The sequence below is a fragment of the Lissotriton vulgaris genome, chromosome 6 (genome assembly GCF_964263255.1).
Source record: "Lissotriton vulgaris chromosome 6, aLisVul1.2, whole genome shotgun sequence".
NCBI classification, from domain to species: Eukaryota; Metazoa; Chordata; class Amphibia; order Caudata; family Salamandridae; genus Lissotriton; species Lissotriton vulgaris.
Genome location: NC_141694.1, coordinates 1,692,894,499 through 1,692,918,097, shown reverse-complemented (window position 1 = coordinate 1,692,918,097; position 23,599 = coordinate 1,692,894,499). Strand labels below are relative to the sequence as shown.

At 46.8% G+C, this 23,599-nt stretch overlaps 1 protein-coding gene across 1 annotated transcript in view; it reads right to left on the bottom strand.

Annotated features, from left to right (window-relative positions):
• Positions 1 to 23,599, bottom strand: part of KCTD3 (potassium channel tetramerization domain containing 3) — a 319,588-nt gene that overhangs the window by 46,588 nt on the left and 249,401 nt on the right. Inside the window, exon 14 of the mRNA XM_086927901.1 lies at positions 6,180 to 6,335. Coding sequence (XP_086784027.1) covers positions 6,180 to 6,335 — 156 coding nt within the window. The remainder of the gene's footprint in view (positions 1 to 6,179; positions 6,336 to 23,599) is intronic.

The window sequence follows — 23,599 nt, the reverse complement described above, 5'->3', positions numbered from 1 at the left end:
CGCTCGTCGCCAATGTTGTGTACAGCAATGTGGGGCCACCTCAGGCCTAGAGGGGCTATTGCTGTTGCGCAGGGGCAGGTCGCGCAGCGGCTACAGCAATCAAGCAGACACCAGTGTCACTGTCGGAAGTGACGTGCTCGAGCGCCCGTCCTCCTTTTATTTAACCCCGCAGGCCACGCCTGGCCTGCGGGTGTGGGAGTGCGTGTGTGCGTGTGGCAACTAGACCGTTGCCAGCATTACAATGGACACCTCATTGATCACTAAATACCATGGCTATTATATTTTTACATCGCAAATCCCTTGTTTTCCTTTTACAGAGACGTTATTGTGAAAGTTGAAAAATGGGTTGCATAGATCCTCTGTAGCCCCTTTTGAGACCACATGGATATAACAAGCATTGGTAAAGCCAATAGGTCTCGCCGATGTAAGAGCTTTGAGTTGGTCACTGTCTTTTATCCATATTGCACAGCAGCACGGCTGAAATAAAAATAACGCATCCAGTGCTGGCCATGTCATAGAGCTTTTGTTCATGTCTCTATAATGCAGCACCGCACTATGTTTCAGAACTTTCAGCCATGCAACAAGGCTAAAAGTTAAGGGAAAGGTGCTAGGACGGAGGGGTTGGAGGGGGTTAAGCACCATTACACGGGGGTATGGGGTTGTAGGACGGTACATGTGCACGAACAACGGGGATGGTGAGATGAGATATAGCAGCACCAACAACGGAGGCAGGGCAGAAATAAAAAACAACAAACCGGCAAGTGGGGAAGGTGGAAAGAAACACAAACAACGGGAACAGATTATTGTGTTATTAGAGCAAAGATATGAAACACATTCAAAAGTATATTCTTTTTCCATATTGTGACAGTGAAATGTGCATACCTTCCTTTGCCGGCTGGTGAACATAACCTCTACACATGCACACAATGGACAGAAGAGAATGTGTATATATGAGCAGCTGGCATGCTCTGCAATATGAGCTAGACATATAACCTGGGGGTCAGCCGGCGAGGGGGATAGGTCCTGTTGCTGCCTCTTCTTTCTGTTTGAAATCATTAGCCCGGCCATCTTTGCTGGACCAATAAGCTCTGCTTTTCAAAGCTCCAGCCATAAGTTATCATCTATTCCCTTTCAGGTCACTCCCCTCCCACCTCTGCCAACCCCCTCCACAAACAGTCACCCACAAATGCGGCACTTTTCACCAGGCGGTGTCATTTACTAGTACTGACATGATGAACGCAAGTCACGTTTTCTAAGGCTTCTCACCTGGGTTAGCAGTGTGTCACGTGCCTGACACACTGCAACCGTGCCTTATTGCACTCATGAGCACTGCCCCCGATAGGTTCGGCCCAGGCTCATGTAGCGAAAGAAGTTCTTATTGTGGCTCACCCCAACGGGCCATGTTTTAGCACTTTTTAATAGCACTCTAACGCAGCACAGCACTATTTGTTTCAAAACTTTCAGTCATGCAACATGGCTAAAAGTTAGGGGAAAAGCAGTACAGTAGAGGGGTTAGAGGGGGTAGAGCAGCATGAAAAATGGAGGTGGTAGGCAGTAAAGCTGCACGATCAGAGGTGGTGAGAGGAGATAAATCAGCTACAAAACAGGGGCGGGGGTGGACTGGAGAAAGAAACAAGGGCAATTGCGGTTTGGAATGAAGAAACACGATTAACGGGCATTGGGGGTATAACAACAAACAACTGATAAGGTCAACAAATTAAGACACAAATTATTTAGTTTAGGAGCTAAATGTGCAATGATTAATGTAAAATTCATAGCTGAAACGACGCGCATTCAAAATGAGCCGATTTTCAATAGGCAGTCTTAATTGTCTGTATAGACCATAGAAAAGCTAAAAAGCAAGTTTCCTTTCAATACAAGCAAACCTAAAATTGCTGAAATGTGCACAACTTGAACTAAAAGCTTGACCTTAATGTGAGATGGTTAGAAATGCCCTTCATAACTGCAGAATGTTCCGGTTTGACAAATGTATTACTTTTTATAAGCAACATTTTATTTATAAAGGACTAGAACTTCCTATTTAGTTTCTCATGTCTCACATAATTCTTGAATAGAATAGTTGTGCATTTTAAATCATTATTCTTGTTCGTATTAAATAAACTACTTTACCTAACAGTCAATTTACAAATTAATGTTTCCTTTATTTAGTATAGTAAATTTTTCTCGCAGTGAACCATTTGTTTTAGAAGGCCGACATGTGTACCGATGCCAATGGGAATGGAGACCAACGTTTCCAGAATTTAACTACGTCAGAATGTCTGTAGCTAACTTTGTGGTAAACTTTGCAAGCCACATATATTTTCGTGGGAACGCAGGAGCTGTACCTGCTCACAGACGAGCGCTGCCACCTAACTGGTCCACGTTGGAAGAAGCCAGCTACAATTTCTGCAATATGTATTTTTATCTATATATATATAAAAACTCGTGTACGCACCAGACGGAAAACCAAAAAATACCGTGTATCCACAAGAACTCGAATAAATAAACAGAATTAAAACAACACTTTAAAATGTTTTCCATATTAAAATGAATAAGTTTCAATAAAAATGACACAATGTAAATTGAATGTTATCATAACAAGTTTCCTTAAATTTCCTTTCTTCTGAGATCGCAGCAACGCGCGACGGGTAAGCTAGTCTTGTATATTATTGTGTGTTTCTAGGTAGAGGTATTATGCTTTTTCCCATTTCCCTTCCCAGACTCTTGACAGTTGTGGCTATTGCTTCTTCTGTTTATTCCTTACTTTATTTTGAGGTTTTATTTTTACATATTGCTACTGCAACTGTATGCTGATTCAATTGGGTAAACTAGACTTAATGGGATGTTCAGCTGCTTTAAATTTGACTTTGAGCTTCGTGCTCCTTTAATCTAACTATGTTCCCTGAAAATAGAACTCTTCATGAGTGCTAATAAACTCTAAAAATGCTGGTCCTCTTCTTTATAATAGGGATTTATTCCTTTATGGAACACATGGACGCACATAACAGATTCTATACACATTTTTGACAAATCACTGAACTATGTGATTGTGTAATACAAACATCCCTCAAGCTGCCCACATCAGCGGTCTTCTCAGGACTGCAAAGTGGCTATAGGGCAACATCATATCACTCAACAGAATCTCCAAATACATTTACTCCACAATAAATCAATATTAATCAAAAGCCTATAAATCAAAATGCACATAATACAAAGTTAACAGCAGTGTAAAAAACATTGTTCTTTAGGTTATTAGAAATGTGTAAGCATACAAGAACAAAATTGTGGCTTAGAAAAACAAAATCCCCACATCAGGGCACTTAGAAATAAATACAAACCTGATGGGTTGGAGGGTGATTGAAGAATAAAATTGTAATGTTTATGTCACAAATGGTTCTAAATATCCCTCATTAACCATATGAAGGAAAGAAAAACATATTTTAAACCAAGCAGTTGAAGAAATAAAGATACTTCAGCTAATGGCCCTTTCTATACCAGCAACATTACTCCACATTTGGAGTTTGTTTTTAAAGTTATTTTCTGCTACAAGGATCGGGGTCATATCTCCCAGACCCTACAAAAAACCTTAAAGACTAAGCCAAAGGCTCCAGACTACCCGTGCAGAGCTCCAAAAAACACTTCTAAAGGGCTCGCTATGTTAGTCCTGGAAATTAGTTTACTATTCAATCAATCAATTCTTCATTATCACAAACCGGAGATATGCATAAAAGTCAAAGATTAAAAAATTAAAAGTTGAAAATAATTCATCAAAAATCAAGGGATAAAACCAACAGCTGACAGAAATACTAATATACCAAACATGCATTATAATAAATTGGAATGAAATTCATCAAATCTGAAGGAAAAAATCCAAGCAAGCAATACATTTGGGACAATTTCAAACAGTTCAAAAATATATAGCCGGGATGTAATCTGCATTAAATCCGATATAGGTAGCAGCTGTGACTGAAGAATCAATGTAAATCCCTTGCATCAGCCCTCTATAAATTCTTTATCATTCCCCTTCAGTTTAGTCAAACAGTCTTTCTCTAAATCAATAGTCTTGGGTGAGTGTGTCTGTACTCCCTTTCTTTGCATTTTTAGTATCAGGGCACGCGCAGAAGTTAGGGGCAAAGGTGCTCACTTTGGCTGACCACAATTCAAGCTACCCAGAATTAATGTCACTGCAGGCTTTGGTTATTCTTTGGTGTGGAATTATTGTTGATTGCAAGGTAGCAGCAAATAACAAGCGAGAATTCATGTTTTCTCATTGATTCCTACCTATTTTCGCCATTTCATTATGATTTTTTCACTGGGAACTTTCTCCTCCTTTCAGCAGGTGAAACGCTTGGTTGAAAAACTTTAGACCTGCGATTTTCTCGCGGGACCCGTTACCGACTCCATAGGGATTAAAGAGCCACTCATAATGAGGGCCCTGTGCAAAGTTAGCTTTTGCTTTTAGCAAGACCCTACTTTCATTGACAATGGAAATAGGTCACTTGTGATTCTCTTTTCACAGTATTGCTGAACAGATCCACGACAATACTTAAATCATGTCTAGTCATATTTCCCACTGCCATACATAGTATATTAGAATCACTGGACATACTCTTTTCAATGAAAAATGACTAGATGTTGATTTGGTTTAACTCATTTTACTTTTTACAAATTATTAGTGGTAATCACAAAACACACTGTTAATATTACCACTGAGCCTTTATCAGAACTTACGCTTTATTTTATTTTCTAAATGTCTTTTTAGACCACTGCCTCCATCCACCAACACCTCCCTCTGATTAAAAGAAATATTTAGAGTTTGATGGAGCAGGAGCTCTGCTGTAAATAACCACTTCACCTGCCCCACCTCATTCAATGCTATTTAAAGTCAGGAAATGCAGTGGGTTTCCACCTGGCAAATCTGACCTGGCCCTGCCGGCTTAAACCTTATGGTCCAAACACTACAAGACTACCAGGTCACACTGATGCTCACCCCGACCCCATTTTTTGAGGGTAGGGAAAAATCACATCGGCCTACGCGTAGGGAGAAAACTCTAATCCGTTGTTTGGTTTTCTGAAAACAAACTCCTATTTTAGTAATTTGTTAAAAGAAAAAACGTGCATCACTTGACAAAGAATCAGTTCTTTCAATGGAGCTGAAGGCACAGAGATCCTGCATGCCTGCAGGGTACCTTTATATATGGTGGGTAGACCTCTTAAGGGAGTAACACCCATGGTCTTCATTGGCCAAGAAATTGGGCCTTTGGCCTCTCATTCTTTAGGGATTTACTGGCAAGGATCATGTGGCAGCTCAGTTACATCATGGGCTATATTTGATACTAGCTTACAAAAACAAAACATATGTTATGTTTAGAACAGCATCTGTCATGATCTTAAGTTTATTTTCTCTAACCTGTTTTGCAAGTACTGTTCCTTCCTGTTGCACCTTCAAGCTTTCTTCTGGGTTGAAGCCTTAGATGATGTTCTGAAGGCTCAGATTTAAGGCATAGGCATGTTTTCTTCTCTTCCATCTCTAAGCAGCCGTGACTTTCACATTTGTGCCTAACAGACATGCTCAATATATTTTTTTGATTTATATTCGGTTTCTGAAAATTTACCATATAAACTGAAATCAGTTTTAACTCCGAAACAGCAGCAGAATCAAATGCCCCAAAATCTTAACCTGCTATGCATTGAACTTGAGCTCATGTTCTGGAGACCCTGTAATTGTTCTTCACATGGCATAAATGGGTAGAATCTTTGTGGCAGATAAATCAAGATGGGATCTGTAACTTGATACAGGTGTGATACATTGTATTACCTGTGACTACAGCAGTCTGTCATCCTCCAGGGTACAGAAGCAAATATGAATGCCAGGTTGTGCAAGGCAAGCTCCATATCATAGAGAGATCTACATCAGAATTCAGAGGACTTTCCTTTGCTTATTGGCATCTGTCTAGTCGCAGGGCACACGTTCAAAGTGAAAAGACAAAAGAGCTTGAGGTGCTTTGATCCCACTAGTATCAAAATGTTGAGGTGCTCCAAGAAATTACTAACATTTTTCCAAGGGGCACTTATAGAATTTGAACTATCATATTTTTTTTTGTCAGCAGGTTAATGGCAAGAAAGTTTGCAAGTTTTCATCAATGTTCTCTAATAAACTACAGGAGGTATTTACCTACCTATGTCATTTCCGGAGGAATAGCTGCTGTGACTCTCTGTTTCCTCCAAGGACAATATTTTGAAGGAAGCTAGAGGAGTTGATCCAGGTTGGGTAGAAATCATCCCTCGGAAGCGTGTCACTGTCCATGTACGCACATGGTTATTATCAGCACAAACTAGAAAGAAAAAACAAAGGTACAGACAATAAGAATGATCAAATAATGAAATACATCTGAATGTTATACAGGACTGCATGTTATGTTGGTAATGATCATAGAAGGTATGGGTCAATCTGGCCAAATACGCCCACACCCAGGATATAGATCCTTGCAGAAAACTACACAAAATGATGAGATGTTTGATGTTCCCTGAAAATCTCCCTCGAGGAATAATATATAAATTAAGATACCCAATCACCTGTTGTAAGACTCCCATTAGCAGTACAGCTGACTTCATGCACTACTCAAAAAACATATTTATTACGTATACACTGCCCAGAATAATAGACAGCCAGATGCAAAACTCGGACATCTTAAATCACTTTTAAGGATAATTATCGTCAGGTAATTTAATGACCGCAAACAAAGGAATATTTCTAGATACGTTTTAGATGACCAAGTAGTCACGGTTTTCAAGGAAATAACAATCCAATGGTTTCAAGAAGGCACAAAAGAACAAGTTAATTACCTTTGGTAATGCTCTGTCTGGTGAATATTCTAACTGAAAATTCTTCACCTTTTGAACTCCCCCAGGCACCAGACTGGATCCAGAAACATTCCCTGCAATTGCTGCCACATTCTGGTAGGTGGTAAAATTGGGCTACGCAGCAGCCTTATCATGTATCCGGAAGTGACAGAGCAAAGGCGTACATAGGTGCCACACTTCCACACTGTTTGCAACACCGCATTTTGTACCCTGCAGTGATTCAAAATTACATCGCAGTGTAGCCCGGCTCCTGCTTATTATGGTTGGAGCTGATTCAAAACTCTGAGCGCGAACATCTTTCTGGAGGGAGGGGCTGTTTCTCAGATGAGTAAGGAGTAGCTAGGCCCCAGCCCTTCTGGCTGTGTATGACAAAATTAGATTTTGCCCAAACAAATTTAAAGAATATGGTGTATATAGAATGTTTCAATCATTCCCTGGATTTAGAAGAATTATTTTCATGAATTAGGAGGTTTCTTGACTTGTAGTATCAGAAACAGATTGAGAATTGAGACAGTGTGCAGAATCTAACAAGAACGAAGAAGAATCGCAATGAGGAGTTTTCACAAGAATGGACTTAAGGCCTGCATGCGGCTCCTTTTGGTCAAGGCATAGCTCATTTTTATGCAAAGAATGATTCATCTGGATAAAGTTGATTCCTGGGATGTTCTTACCTTCTTAACACCAAAGAAAACCAAGAAACGATGGTCATGCACTCAGTGCTCCTTAATGCAATCAATACGAAAGCTAAGGGGTCTCTTGGGCACCAACCAGTGTAGTCTCTCCTTCTGAGAGGGATGTGGCAGCAAGCAGTCATGGAGAGTGATGGACTGACCCACATGGAAAGGTAACACTTTTGGTAGAAAAGCTTCTAGAGTCCACAGCAACAACTTGCCCGAGACAAAGTTGGGTATACGCTGACTACATTTACAGAACCTGCAGTTCACTGACATAGTGTTTGGAAGTCATCACGATAAGAGAGTTTTGAGGGTCAGTAGCCTCAAAGAGAAGCTGTGCATAGGCTTGAAAAGAGAGCACACTAAGAAGATAAGAACCAAATTAAGGTCCTGTAAGAGCCGATTTTGATTTAACAAAAAATGTGTGCTTAGCATTATGTATATCAAATAACAACTAGAGAGAAAGGGCATGAGCAGGCACTCCTGTACCCCAGTCAATATATTAACAACAACTAAGGAGTGACTAAGTGTAAACGAATAAAGAATATTTAAACAAAATATCTTTTTAGTGACTTTTTCTTCATATATATCTCTCTCACTATCCCCCCCAAGAACAAAGAAACCCCTAAAGAAACATTTTCCTAAGGGGGAACCAATGTCCCTGTGTGATTTCCAGAAGGAAAGGAAAATCTTATCTTTTTCGTAAAAGGACCCTCACTCACCACTAGTTGGTGACATGCTTCATCATTGGGTCCTCGCTGGGGTGGCCGAATGCCCCCCCAGTGTGCTACAAGCGCACTAGTAGCATTTAATTTACAGGTCCTGGGTATATGAGATACCACTGTACAAGGGACTTACAGGTACATTAAATATGCCAAACAGGTGTAGACCAATCCTACCAAGTTTACAAGAGAGAGCACATGCACTTTAGCACTGATCAGCAGTGGTAAAGTGCCCAGAGTCATAAAACCAACAAAAACAGGTCAGACAAAATACAGGAGGACAGCAAAAAGTTCTGGGATGACCCTGCAAAAAGGGCCATGCCCAACAGGAAGGGAAAGTGGCCTGCTGCAGGTCAGGTTGCAGTCTGCTAGACACCACTTAAAACTCTGTGCCATCTCCATGGGGATCTGAATTGAACGTAAGAGGCAGCTCAGATGCTAGGCCCACTGGCTACTTTAGGGCATACATGTAGCACCCGGATTTTGGGATGAGGAGGATACTTAAGGCCAAGAGACCAAGACTCATCGCAGCCATCCTCAAAGAAACCCAGTAAATGATCCCAAAACATCTGGATCATATACTGAATATCCTGGACTTACTCTGGCAGAGGAAAATCATTTTACGCCGCAGTGTCCTGAACAGCCTCGATGATTGAAATTCTCTGTGTGGGGTTCAAGTGGGACTCCTTAAAGAGGAAGAGAGACTCCACCATTCGGACCCTAAGGAAGGACAGAGCTTTTACACTGACTGCACCAATAAACATCAAGTGTTTATTTTTTAGGTAAAGAAGGAAAAGATCTGCTATGCATTGCTTCACACCACCAAATTTAAGGCTAATACCATAGTTTTGGCACACAGAGTGCCTGTCCAGGATATATGAAAGTCAGCTAAGTGGGCACAAGTGCACACATTCATAAAACACTCTTGCAGTTAGGTCTGTCAAGATGGACATTTTACCCATTCGGTTCTGAAGGATATTTAAGTCTGAGCCATTTCACAGACCCAACAAATTCGGAGGTACTGCCTTTGTATCTATTCACAAGGGGAGGAATCTGTGGTTAGAAGTATCCATCAAAACAGCAAGTCATTTACCTTCAGTAATTGTCTTTCTGCTGAATATTCTAACTGTAGAGTCCTCACCGCTCTCTCACCTACCCGTTTTGTGGAATGGTTTCCTTTCCATTAAAAAAACCCCCAAACTACAGATCTGCACATGGATAACTGTGGGGCTCCATGTCCAAGGGCGTAAACTGACTCAAGAAAGAAAATAAAGTCGATGTGCATGCATAGACCTTACATGCAGATCCATTGTCACTTCCGGGGGATGGAGTCAACACAGAGCTGCCAACCTGCTTGCGGGAGCAATGCGGTTTAAATCTTTATCCAGTTTAGTGCTGAGGATATTCTAACAGTGAGGAATCTGTGGTTAGTTTAGGAATATGCACACACACTGGTTCTTCCAATTCACTGATGGGATCCGCATCTGAGGGCACAGACGATCCTACGAAAGAAACTGACGTCAGTGCATCTGTTGCAGCTTAAATACGTCCCAGCTTGTACCTTCTAGAGCGGAGTAGAGTCAATGCAGATTTGCACAACGTCACCTACCAGCACACAGGACTTCTGCTTTTTTGAGTTTCCAGATCCAGTTTGGCATCTGGGGATATTCACAAGATGATTAATTTGCAGTTAGATATACTCATAAAAAAGGGAAGGGCACAGTCCTTTTAAACACTCTGTAGGAACCACCTGTTCAACATGATAGACCTCCAGTCAGGAAAAAAATACTATATTCTGCCTCCTATCGACCAGGTATGAACCAGGGATGGCAAACAAAAGTGGCTTAGCAGTTGCAGTAACAGGAGAGGAAGAATGGAAAGACTGCTGACACTGCTGATTGAAATAGTGTCTACCAGTGCTATAGCTGCAGCCTCAAAAGGACTGGTTTGACAGCCACAATGTCGGATGGGAGGATTCGTATTGCCTGTCAGCTGCCCCCCGCCTTCCCCATCCTATCCCCCGGAGCAGCCTCAAAATGTTCTGCTTTGGTTTGGAAAGGGTTTAGCTCAAGCCAAAAGCACTCAATGCCAGGGTGTGGCTGTCCTCAAATTGTTTCAGCGCAGAATCAGCTTTTCCTTGCAGGAGCCTTTCATGGCATGTCCATTAGTGATGGCAGTACATTTCCAACAAATCTGGTTGATCTCAACTACGATTGCGTTCTGAGCCAAGCACTGTTGCCAATAGTTTTGCCGATGCAGTCAACAGTGTGCAGACCAGCTTGTAGCAAATACGTGGATGGGACCTGACCATCCAGTATAATTTGGGCCCAGATATCCACCTGGATGGCTGACAAGACATCGCCGGCCATATCCCATAATGCACGGACGTACCTTACCTGCTCAAGACAGCACCAATAGATCTAAAGGATATGCTAGCAACAGAAACATTCTCTTTCTGAAAGCATCAAATGTTTTCGATAACCATCCAGAGAACTGGTCGAGAACTAATTTGGATTGACCTTACTTGTTGAAGCTTGAAAAATCAGGCTCCAAGGTTTATAGTGCTTGGTCAGGAAGTCTGGGTCAAATAACTGGTGGACACGAACATTGAGCCAGATACTGGTTAAATAACTACTAAATAAATACTGGTTATTAAACAAGTAACCAGTCCAATAACTGGTGAACATGAGCATTCAGCCACTAAGACCGTCATTAAACAGCAACATTGGTTCAGATGAAGCTGGCCATTGTTGAAGGATCCAAGTCCATTCATTTATCTTGGTCTCAATAATGAGCAATTGCAATTCGAGTATTTCAGCTTCCCACTCCCAAACTCTGCTGCAAACAAAGTACTCTCCCCCTTTGGCAGCCCAAGTGGAGAATCCAGCTCTGTCTCAGGAATGAGTCAAGCCCATCGGTATTCTTCAAGTCGAAATACAATGCATCATCAGTATGATGAGGAGGCAGCTACATATCCCCTTCCTCATCATGGTAGGTGTGCTAGAGCACATTGGGTGCCTCTTTCTTTGGATCGGATTCAAAGTAAAAAAAACTGTGAATCCTTCAGCTAGAACTGGTGTTGAGACCTCATATTAGAATCTGGCTATATGATCCCAGGATGTCTTTTTAGATTTTCTAGTGTGACATAGGCCTGGAGTGGGATAATTTTGATTCGGGGTCGGAAATTGGTGCTGGCAACTGATCATCAACCTGGGCCAGCAGAAATGCTGTTGGTTTGAAAAGAATTTCCATGGATGTTGGTGCTGGAGTAGAAGTCAGTACTAGAGTTGGTATGGGTCCAGTACCAGGCCCCAGGGGGCAAGGGTATTTGGGGGGCGACCTGCTGGCAGAAGTCTGCCTGAAGAGCTCTGATCTGATGTCCCAAAAGGGGAACCAAAGGAACTTCACCAAAAATTTGCAGTATGGCCTCTTTGAATTCCTCTATTTTCTGCAGGGTCAAAGAAAGCCCAGGGATCTTTGTGGGACATCAGATTAATCTGTATGTTTTTGCGATCTTTATCTTGACACCCACATGCTTCTTCACTACAGGCAGGATGTGGTTGAGTCCCGCTTGACCTGCTTACACAGGTGTTTAGACTTCTACTTCAACTTAACAGAAACTTTGAGAGGGATGAGAGCTTTTAAGAGAGTGGCCTTGTGGATGGTAGGGCAATCAAGCCTGCGACCTGAAACAGGAACAGGACCTATGCTATATATGTTCTTCGTTTGCTCTGTGATATAGAATTTAGCTTCCCTGTTCCAAATCACCTTTGGTTGCATAAGGACACCTGTTACATACTTTTAAACTGTGGATGGAGCCCAACCACTATAGGCATACCTTGTGCAGGTCCATGACCAATATCATCTTCCTTACACTCTCATAATGGTTTGAATCTTCTGGTTTTTGATGGGGAACTTTTTGTTATGTGCATTTGTAAAGCGAACTATGATCCGCGAGGATATTCTGGTGCTGAGCAGGCGTGTGTGTCTAGTCCTACCTATGGTAGGTTGGTTAATGGAAAAGTAAATAAATATATAAATATAGTATACTTGTAAAGCGCACAGCTGCCCCAGCAACGGGGCGTCCCGGCGCTGTATAACACTGTGGAACCCTTCCTGGCTCTGCCTGTGAAAAGCCCCTCCTGGGCACCCCCAAGGTGAAGCCAGGCATCCCAGTGTTGTTGGGGCCGTTGTGGAGATTAAGCAAGCTATTGCCCAGAGTTGCAGCGTGGGACCCATGATTAGAGTATGAGCTGAGGCGAGAATTATCAAGTCCACGGACATTGAGCTCAAGACCCTGCCGCGTCGGGACTTGAACCCTGGTCCCGGGCCTGATCTCTGCTTCAGAGTCTGCAGCTCTAACCAGTGAGCCACACTTCTCCAGGTCTTCAGCATCTTGCAGGATTCTGGAAGAGAGGAGGAGACTCAGATCTGGAATTTGAGGTCGTTCCACACATTTGGAGCGATGTAAGAGACTGCTCCTCCTCCAGATCTGGTTCTGTGTATGCGTGGGATGTCGGCAAATAAGAGCCCTGCAGAGCAGGGATATCTGGATATTAGGTGGAAGGAGATGTGACTGTTTAGATAGGTGGGACCTGAGTTGTGGATTGATTTGAATGTGTGTGTGAGGAATTTGAATTGAGCATGTTTGTGTATTGGAAGCCAGTGTCGTTTCCTGAGGGGTGGATCAATGTGAGTTCTCTGTGAGAGGGTGAGGAAGAGTCTGGCTGCCAAGTTCTGGATGGTCTGTAGTCTTTTAGGGAGTTTCTTGGTGATCCCAGAATAGAGGGTGTTCCTACAGTCCAACGTTTTTTTTAGAGCCATTTGAAGATCTTCCTAAGCATCTTCAGGGTGTGGAAGCAGGATGCAGTGATGGTGTTTGTAGGAGAGTAGGGTCTGCAATCCTATGATCACCCAGATTTTTTGCTTTTGTTTCACTGGTTTACGACTTTCTCCGGCTGTGGGCCTGCCAATCAGACCCACAGCCTGGCTGTTCTCTCTCTAAATTACGATATGTGCCCTAGGTGCATTTACCAATTGGTACTGGGCCACCTTATCAGACCCTGTAACCCAGGGCATAGGTGTACCCAGGGCCGCCAGGGGCTGCAGCATGTATTATGCCACCCCTGGCTGGCCTCCTAAATCTGACACAACTGGCTGCATGACAGCTGGGGCGAAGTCGTGTAATCACCCTTTGCTTTAGGTATAGTAGCTCTATATCTAACCATACAATGGACACCCGAGCTCCTATCAGTCACTCCTATGGCAGGCCTTAACAATCCTGAAGGCAGAGTGCGTGGGCTCGTGTGAGCTAGGTTCAGGCCCGAGCCGAGCCCGGTTGCAGCTTGCGGAATCAAGACCCAATGGCTGTTCCATGATAACGCGTACCATATCGGTAACTCCGGTGTCGCGTTATCAAGGCATGTCGAGTAAGGTGTCATACGAATCGGGGTGCTGCCCTCTCACCAGTTCTGGCGATGAGGTTAGCATTCCACCCTTCTAGAGGGACACGACATGTACGTAACTGTGAACCCGGTTAAAGTTAACTGAAGCCTCAGCTCCACAAAATGGATGCTGCCACCACAGACACGAGTCTGACCTCCTGCTGCTGGGAGTCCTTCCAGCGAGGAGCGCTTGGACAAAGGGTTTCCTGTCGAGAGCGGTGTTCGCACCGTCCCAGACAGGGTTTGTGTATTCTGGGTAGGTAGGGCTTTGGCGAGAAGGTGACTGCGGAGTGGCACCCCGGTGCTCACTACGCATCTGCCGGTTAGAACCAGTTCCAGGGGCGACAGCCCTGGCCTGGGGAAAGTCCGGCAGGGGAGAGGGGTGTAACTACCCCCCTTCCTGGTCCCACCCCTAGGGCAGGACCTAGTCATGTACCCACCCCTTTCTTTAGGATAAAGGCCGGAGCGGGGACCCTTCCAAATCAGATCATCTTTGAATCAAGAACTACTTTCTACGAAAGGACCTTCAAGACTCTTCTCAAGATTTCTCCCTTGTGGCTAAGGAGTAGTCACCCTGCATCAGCGGGCACCATCTAAGAACTCTGCGGGTTGCTGTAAGTCCTTCCTCAAGGAATCCGACGGCCCAGCTCGACGAGAACCGGCTTCCCTGGCACCTCTGACCTCTACCCACGTCATCAGCTCAGCTGTGATCTGTGGGTGCGACGAGACCTCGAGGGACCGGCCATCATCAGAACCTGCACGCTCTTAAAAACCAGCACGACCATCGAGGTAACTCTCTGGTGAGTGCTCTGGGGTCCGAGAAGCCCCGACCCTGAGCCGCTCCAGCACCGAAGTGCAGTCTCCCAGCATCTCCACGATCTGCGTGGGGCCCTTCTGCTCGCTGCTCAGCACGTTGTCTGGTCACTAGCCGCTGGCTCGTGTCCTTCTGTGACGACATCCGAGAATCAACACTGCCGGTCTGGTTGCTCCAGACTGGCCCTTGCTTCCATCTTTTCGAGAAGCACCCCGGACCCTCCTGGTCCACTCAAGACGCCGACAGCGACATCCGTCGTGGGACAGCTCGCACCTCCACCGTGGTCGCCGACAACGCCTCCTGGTCCGAGAGACTGCAGAGCCTAGCGTCGCCCACTCACCTGGTCGAGGTGACGGCCAACCGGTGCCTTCCTGGTACCCTCTGACTACTGGCTAGTAGTACGAACTTGGTCCCCTCTGCTTTCAGGTTTCATCAAACTCCGATCCAGGCTTGGATCTCTACGAACTATTCAGCACTGGTCGCCGGCCAGCAACTCCTTTTCTTCCGGCTCCTGGCTCGTCAGCGAAGACCCCGACGCCTGTAAGACTTGCAACCGCAGCCCTCGTGGCTAGGTAACTCGGCATTTCGGTGCCTGCATAGCCTCCTTACTCTAGGGTCCCGAGTCCCTCGCTTCCGACTTGCCTTAACCTTTCCGTGTCCCCGGACACTTGTTTTAAACTGTGCACTTGAAGTATTTACTAAAGAGATTTGGTTTGTGCTTAGTACCCTGTCCTCATAAAGAGTACAGGGCTGTTGTGATTCTTAATAAATATACTGTTTATTTTCATAACACTTGTGTGGTGTCCTTTCACTGGGTGTTCAAGGGGTACATGTGTGGTAAACAGCTGGCTTAACACGCCCTCTCGAGTCTTTAGCCTTAGACTGCTCGTATCCACGCTACTAGGATAGCTGGTCTATAGGTTGACTTACAACCAAACACCATAAGGGTCGTTGGAACGATACATAGCGGTCGCTAGAATAGCGAACGTTGCATATCGGGCCAACTTCTCACATTGGTGAGCAGCGGGTGGGATTTGAGCTTGCTGTTGTTTTACCACACGTATCCTAAGAATATCTTGTTGAAAGATCGCACAAGTACTGCTAGTACATATAACTAAAGCTTAGAATACTCTGAGTTCTACTGAACCAGCTGTTGTAGCTCCTCAAGGCTTAGCACACCTTGGCTACAGCTTTTAGCAAGGGAAAAGTAGGTAAACACATAGTGTAGGTAGGTGCATCACTTACACCACACTAGAACCAGTATGTCGGACAAAGGTGGAAACTCTGAGTCTCCCCTTGTGTCAGTTGACCCTCCACAGGTCATCCCGCCAAGATATACTGCGCTTAACTTCCATGAGTTACGACAAGTATGTACCTCTAGGAAGATTAAGCAAGGGGCTAACCCCACCACCTCCTTTCTGATTGGTCTCCTAGAGACTTATGATGCCAGAAAGGCTGAGAAGCTTCTTAGCCCTTCTAATCCAGAAGGAGGCATGCCTCCCCTCGAGGGAACCCGGGACGATCCTGACCTCATTCACCTCGCAACTGAGAACGAAGATGACGAGGAGGATGAGGATGAGGATCTCTCAGGGGACGAGGCAGATAAGGGACAGGTAGAAGTCGTCAGACTGACACAGTCCAACTTAAGCAGACATGATAGTGGTACTGGGGGACCCCCGGCGCTACTGTCAGGTGCGCTTAACATTGGGAATGGACGAGTTAGGTCTCTGTCAAGAGGCTCTAACAGATCCGTTCGAACCAATGGCTCTCGCAACTCTTCTCAAAGAGGGATGACATCCCCTCAGAGGAGAGTGTACGAAGCTAAGGAAAGGGCAGCTAATCTGAGGATCGAAAGGGAAGAACTTGCCCTGGCCAAAGAAAAGCTTGCTTTTGCTAGAGAGCAACAGTTAAGTGGGGCAGTCCCCACTGGTGGCAGCAATGTACCTAGTAATAGGGAAAAGAGTTTCGATACGAAACACCTTGGGAAGATAGTGCCCCCCTTTAAACAAGGGGACGACATCCACAAATGGATTACTGCTTTGGAGAGGGCCTGCACTGTGCAAGGTGTTCCCCAGAGTCAGTGGGCAGCTATCTTGTGGCTCTCCTTTGAAGGTAAAGGAAGAGACAAGCTCCTCACCACAAGGGTAGAGGACGCTAACAATTACCAAGTCTTGAAGAATACACTCGTTGAAGGGTTCGGCCTAACCACTGAGCAGTACAGGGTGCTGTTCAGGGATACCCAGAAAACGCAGGCTCAAGACTGGTCTGATTTTGTCGATTGTGCCACTAAGGCTTTTGAGGGCTGGTTGCTGGGCAGTAAGGTTACTGATTACAAAGGATTGTACAATTTGATGATGAGAGAACAAATTTTAAACAATTGTCAGAACCAGTTGTTGCATCAGCATCTTGTCGACTCGGATCTGACCTCTCCTCAAGAATTGGGGCAGAAGGCAGACAAATGGGTTCGTACGAGAGTTAAACAGAACCAGGGCCAGAATCAAGGTGGTCAGAAGAAAGCAGACCAGAAGGGTAAAGATTCAAAAGGGGAACAAAATGACCAGAAGTCTTCGACAGGTCCCCAACAACCCAAAGAGGGTGGGGGTCAGGCTCCCCAAAAGAAGAAAGAAGGCCAATCCAAACGATGGTGCCAGTACTGTAAAAGTAAATCTCACTGGTTTAGTGAGTGCACCAAGAAAGGAGGAGGGCAGACTCCTGCCACTGCAGCCCCTAAGGCACCTGTGCCCCCTAGTACAGACAGCAGTGGTAGTGCGCCTCCCAAGGGTTTAGTAGGGTTAACCCTGGGTTCTGAGGGGCGTGACAACTTAGTTGGCACGCTCACTCAGGCTGTCCTTGTCAGTACAGGGGACGTGGACGTGTCCCCTGACGTAAGCCCCAATACCTTGGGCAAATACAGACAGACGCCTTTCATAAATGGAAAGATGGCTCAGGCCTATAGGGACACTTGTGCCAGCGTCACCATGGTGACGCCTAACTTTGTGGACCCTGGACAGATCATGCCAGGTACAGAATTCCTGGTGACCAATGCAAGCAATGTCACTACCAATCACAGTATGGCAATTGTAGCTTTCTCCTGGGGAGGGGTAACTGGCCAAAAGAAGGTTGTAGTTAGTCCAGACCTCCCAGTGGATTGTTTGTTGGGCAATGATTTGGAGTCGTCACAATGGTCAGAAGTGGAGCACCGGACTCACATGGAAATGTTAGGTTTGCCAGCACATGTGTTCGCTGTGACTAGGTCACAGGTCAGGAGATGCCCCACTGAACAGGTGCTGGATCCTGGAACAACGGACCAGACACCTCCCAAGAAAAAGAGCAGTAGGGTTAAGGCTGCGCCTTCCCCCTTGCCCCAGGTCGAGGATCAAGTCTCAGAGGAGGCTGACCTACAGGAATTGAGGGAAACTGAGCCGAGAGAGTTCGAACTTGATCAAGTTGAATTCTTGGGCTCAGGGGGACCCTCAAGGGAAGATCTGGGGAAGGATCAGTTAGACTGCCCTTCTCTTGAACCCCTCAGACAGCAGGCTGCTGCTGAGGCTGCTGGGAACGCCACAGGTACCCACAAGGTATACTGGGAAGATGGACTCCTGTACACTGAGTCAAGAGACCCCAAGCCTGGCATGACCAGGAGGCTGGTCGTCCCCTTGTCTCAGCGTGGTTTCCTACTTACCTTGGCCCACGAGATTCCCTTAGCAGGTCACTTAGGCCAGACGAAAACGTGGGACAGGCTTGTCTCGCACTTTCACTGGCCCCACATGAACGAAGATACCAAGGAGTTTTGCCGCTCCTGTGTCACTTGCCAAGCCAGTGGTAAGTCAGGTGGCACGACAAAGGCCCCCCTTATACCAATGCCTGTGGTGGGGGTGCCCTTTGAACGGGTGGGGATCGACATCGTCGGTCCCATGGAACCACCGACAGCATCAGGGCACAAGTTTATACTGGTGGTAGTGGATCATGCCACCAGGTATCCTGAAGCTATTCCCCTTAGGACCACTACAGCACCTGTTGTGGCAAGAGCCCTAGTTGGAGTGTTCTCCAGAGTGGGCTTCCCTAAGGAGGTCGTCTCCGACAGAGGTGCAAACTTTATGTCGAGCTACTTAACTGCTATGTGGAAGGAATGTGGTGTCAACTACAAGTTCACTACACCCTATCATCCACAATGCAATGGGCTTGTTGAGAGATTCAACAGGACCCTAAAAGGGATGATTCATGGACTACCGGAAAAGCTTCGGCGAAGATGGGACGTCCTGATCCCCTGCCTCTTGTTCGCCTACAGAGAAGTCCCACAGAAGGGGGTTGGCTACAGCCCTTTTGAACTTTTGTACGGGCATCCTGTAAGAGGACCCCTGTGTTTGGTGAAGGAAGGATGGGAGAGACCTCTCAAAAAGCCTGCAACCAACATAGTGGACTATGTGCTCGGCCTCCGCTCGCGGATGGCTGAATACATGGAGAAGGCATCCGAAAACCTTAAGGCCAGCCAAGAACTCCAAAAAGCTTGGCATGACCAAAAGGCTGTCTTGACTGTTTACCAGCCCGGACAGAAGGTGTGGGTGTTGGAGCCAGTGGCCCCAGCAGCACTCAAGGACAAATGGTCCGGGCCCCACACCATCCTGGAGAAAAAGGGAGAGGTCACCTACCTGGTCGACCTGGGAACTCCCCGGAGCCCCCACAGGGTGCTTCATGTCAACAGGCTAAAAGCATATGTCGACAGGAAGGACATGAGTTTGCTCATGGCCCTAGATGAGGGACAGGAAGAGGAGAGTGACCCTCTCCCCGACCTGCTCTCTCAGAATCCTGACGATGGCTCGGTAGATGGTGTTGTCTTTTGTGGCAGCCTCTCCGAACATCAACAGAGCGACTGTAAACAGGTTCTTCAGTCGTTCCGACATCTGTTCTCTCTGACACCCAGTCAGACCGATTGGTGCACCCATGAGGTCGACACTGGTGACAGCTTGCCCGTAAAGAGTAAAATCTACAGGCAGCCTGATCACGTTAGAGACTGCATCAAAAGTGAAGTGCAGAAAATGTTGGAGCTGGGAGTCATTGAACCCTCGGATAGCCCTTGGGCTAGTCCCGTAGTTCTAGTGCCGAAACCTCACACCCAGGGTGGTAAGAGAGAGATGAGGTTCTGCGTAGACTACAGGGGTCTCAATGCAGTCACTAAGACTGACGCCCACCCAATACCAAGGGCAGACGAGCTTATTGATAGGCTGGCCTCGGCCAACTACTTAAGTACGTTTGACCTGACAGCTGGGTATTGGCAAATCAGGTTAGCTGAGGACGCCAAGCCTAAAACCGCATTTTCAACCCCTGGTGGGCATTATCAGTTCGTGGTGATGCCCTTTGGTCTGAAGAATGCACCTGCCACCTTCCAACGGTTGGTGAATCACGTCCTTACTGGGCTGGATGACTTCTGTGCGGCGTATCTTGACAATATTGCTGTCTTTAGCTCCACCTGGGAGGATCACCTGGTCCACCTGCGGAAGACATTGGAGGTGCTGCAAGCAGCAGGCCTCACTATCAAGGCCACCAAGTGCCAGATAGGGCAGACACAGGTTGTATACCTGGGCCACCTTGTAGGTGGAGGTCAGGTTCAGCCACTGGAGAGCAAGATACAGTCAATCAGGGACTGGGCTCCTCCAACCACCCAGACTCAGGTTCGAGCTTTCTTGGGCCTGACTGGTTACTACAGGAAGTTTGTCAGGAACTATGGTTCCATCGTGACACCATTAAATGAACTGACAAGTAAGAAAATGCCAAAAAAGGTTCAGTGGACAGCGAGCTGTCAAAAAGCATTCGATGACCTAAAGCAGGCCATGTGCACGGCGCCTATCCTCAAGAGTCCGGACTACTCCAAACCATTCATTGTCCAAACAGATGCTTCTGAGTTGGGTGTGGGAGCTGTTCTTTCTCAACTGAATTTTGATGGTCAAGACCAGCCCATTGCTTTTATAAGCAGACGGCTGACCCCTAGAGAGAAAAATTGGTCAGCTATTGAGAGGGAGGCCTTTGCTGTGGTTTGGGCCCTGAAGAAGCTGAGGCCATACTTGTTTGGCACTCACTTCAAGATTCAGACCGACCATAAGCCCCTCTTGTGGCTAAATCAGATGAAGGGTGAAAACCCCAAACTGCTTAGGTGGTCCATTTCCCTACAGGGGATGGACTTCACAGTGGAACACAGACCTGGTACTGATCATGGCAATGCCGATGGGCTCTCCAGATATTTCCACTTAGAACAAGAAGACTCACCTGGTCAAGGTTAGCTAGTTGTTCCGACGTTTGGGGGGGGGTCATGTAGGAGAGTAGGGTCTGCAATCCTATGATCACCCAGATTTTTTGCTTTTGTTTCACTGGTTTACGACTTTCTCCGGCTGTGGGCCTGCCAATCAGACCCACAGCCTGGCTGTTCTCTCTCTAAATTACGATATGTGCCCTAGGTGCATTTACCAATTGGTACTGGGCCACCTTATCAGACCCTGTAACCCAGGGCATAGGTGTACCCAGGGCCGCCAGGGGCTGCAGCATGTATTATGCCACCCCTGGCTGGCCTCCTAAATCTGACACAACTGGCTGCATGACATCTGGGGCAAAGTCGTGTAATCACCCTTTGCTTTAGGTATAGTAGCTCTATATCTAACCATACAATGGACACCCGAGCTCCTATCAGTCACTCCTATGGCAGGCCTTAACAATCCTGAAGGCAGAGTGCGTGGGCTCGTGTGAGCTAGGTTCAGGCCCGAGCCGAGCCCGGTTGCAGCTTGCGGAATCAAGACCCAATGGCTGTTCCATGATAACGCGTACCATATCGGTAACTCCGGTGTCGCGTTATCAAGGCATGTCGAGTAAGGTGTCATACGAATCGGGGTGCTGCCCTCTCACCAGTTCTGGCGATGAGGTTAGCATTCCACCCTTCTAGAGGGACACGACATGTACGTAACTGTGAACCCCGGTTAAAGTTAACTGAAGCCTCAGCTCCACAAAATGGATGCTGCCACCACAGACACGAGTCTGACCTCCTGCTGCTGGGAGTCCTTCCAGCGAGGAGCGCTTGGACAAAGGGTTTCCTGTCGAGAGCGGTGTTCGCACCGTCCCAGACAGGGTTTGTGTATTCTGGGTAGGTAGGGCTTTGGCGAGAAGGTGACTGCGGAGTGGCACCCCGGTGCTCACTACGCATCTGCCGGTTAGAACCAGTTCCAGGGGCGACAGCCCTGGCCTGGGGAAAGTCCGGCAGGGGAGAGGGGTGTAACTACCCCCCTTCCTGGTCCCACCCCTAGGGCAGGACCTAGTCATGTACCCACCCCTTTCTTTAGGATAAAGGCCGGAGCGGGGACCCTTCCAAATCAGATCATCTTTGAATCAAGAACTACTTTCTACGAAAGGACCTTCAAGACTCTTCTCAAGATTTCTCCCTTGTGGCTAAGGAGTAGTCACCCTGCATCAGCGGTCACCATCTAAGAACTCTGCGGGTTGCTGTAAGTCCTTCCTCAAGGAATCCGACGGCCCAGCTCGACGAGAACCGGCTTCCCTGGCACCTCTGACCTCTACCCACGTCATCAGCTCAGCTGTGATCTGTGGGTGCGACGAGACCTCGAGGGACCGGCCATCATCAGAACCTGCACGCTCTTAAAAACCAGCACGACCATCGAGGTAACTCTCTGGTGAGTGCTCTGGGGTCCGAGAAGCCCCGACCCTGAGCCGCTCCAGCACCGAAGTGCAGTCTCCCAGCATCTCCACGATCTGCGTGGGGCCCTTCTGCTCGCTGCTCAGCACGTTGTCTGGTCACTAGCCGCTGGCTCGTGTCCTTCTGTGACGACATCCGAGAATCAACATTGCCGGTCTGGTTGCTCCAGACTGGCCCTTGCTTCCATCTTTTCGAGAAGCACCCCGGACCCTCCTGGTCCACTCAAGACGCCGACAGCGACATCCGTCGTGGGACAGCTCGCACCTCCACCGTGGTCGCCGACAACGCCTCCTGGTCCGAGAGACTGCAGAGCCTAGCGTCGCCCACTCACCTGGTCGAGGTGACGGCCAACCGGTGCCTTCCTGGTACCCTCTGACTACTGGCTAGTAGTACGAACTTGGTCCCCTCTGCTTTCAGGTTTCATCAAACTCCGATCCAGGCTTGGATCTCTACGAACTATTCAGCACTGGTCGCCGGCCAGCAACTCCTTTTCTTCCGGCTCCTGGCTCGTCAGCGAAGACCCCGACGCCTGTAAGACTTGCAACCGCAGCCCTCGTGGCTAGGTAACTCGGCATTTCGGTGCCTGCATAGCCTCCTTACTCTAGGGTCCCGAGTCCCTCGCTTCCGACTTGCCTTAACCTTTCCCTGTCCCCGGACACTTGTTTTAAACTGTGCACTTGAAGTATTTACTAAAGAGATTTGGTTTGTGCTTAGTACCCTGTCCTCATAAAGAGTACAGGGCTGTTGTGATTCTTAATAAATTTACTGTTTATTTTCATAACACTTGTGTGGTGTCCTTTCACTGGGTGTTCAAGGGGTACATGTGTGGTAAACAGCTGGCTTAACACGCCCTCTCGAGTCTTTAGCCTTAGACTGCTCGTATCCACGCTACTAGGATAGCTGGTCTATAGGTTGACTTACAACCAAACACCATAAGGGTCGTTGGAACGATACATAGCGGTCGCTAGAATAGCGAACGTTGCATATCGGGCCAACTTCTCACAGTGTTGACTTGTGAAGTCATGTTCAGTTTGATGTCAATGATTAATCTGAGGTTCTGGTTGTAGGTCCGAGTTCAGCTGGACACCAGTTGGAGTCCCATGGTGAGTGTTCTCACATTGCTCCCTAGAATACAGAGCAAAGATGTGGACTTGTTGGAAGACTGACAACATTGAAGATCTGTGGCCATCGGAAGTCCTAAAAAGTTGGAAGTGGACCTCTGGCTCCATGCTGAAGGACGTGGAAAGAAAGGAACCAACATTATTGCGCAAGAGTGGCACATATATGCTTCTCAGCTCACTTACGTCTGGTGCAGAAGAGAGCGACTTCAGAGCCATTCGGCGCCACCATCGCGCTGGACCATTGCTGGAAAAATTCTAGGATCTAGT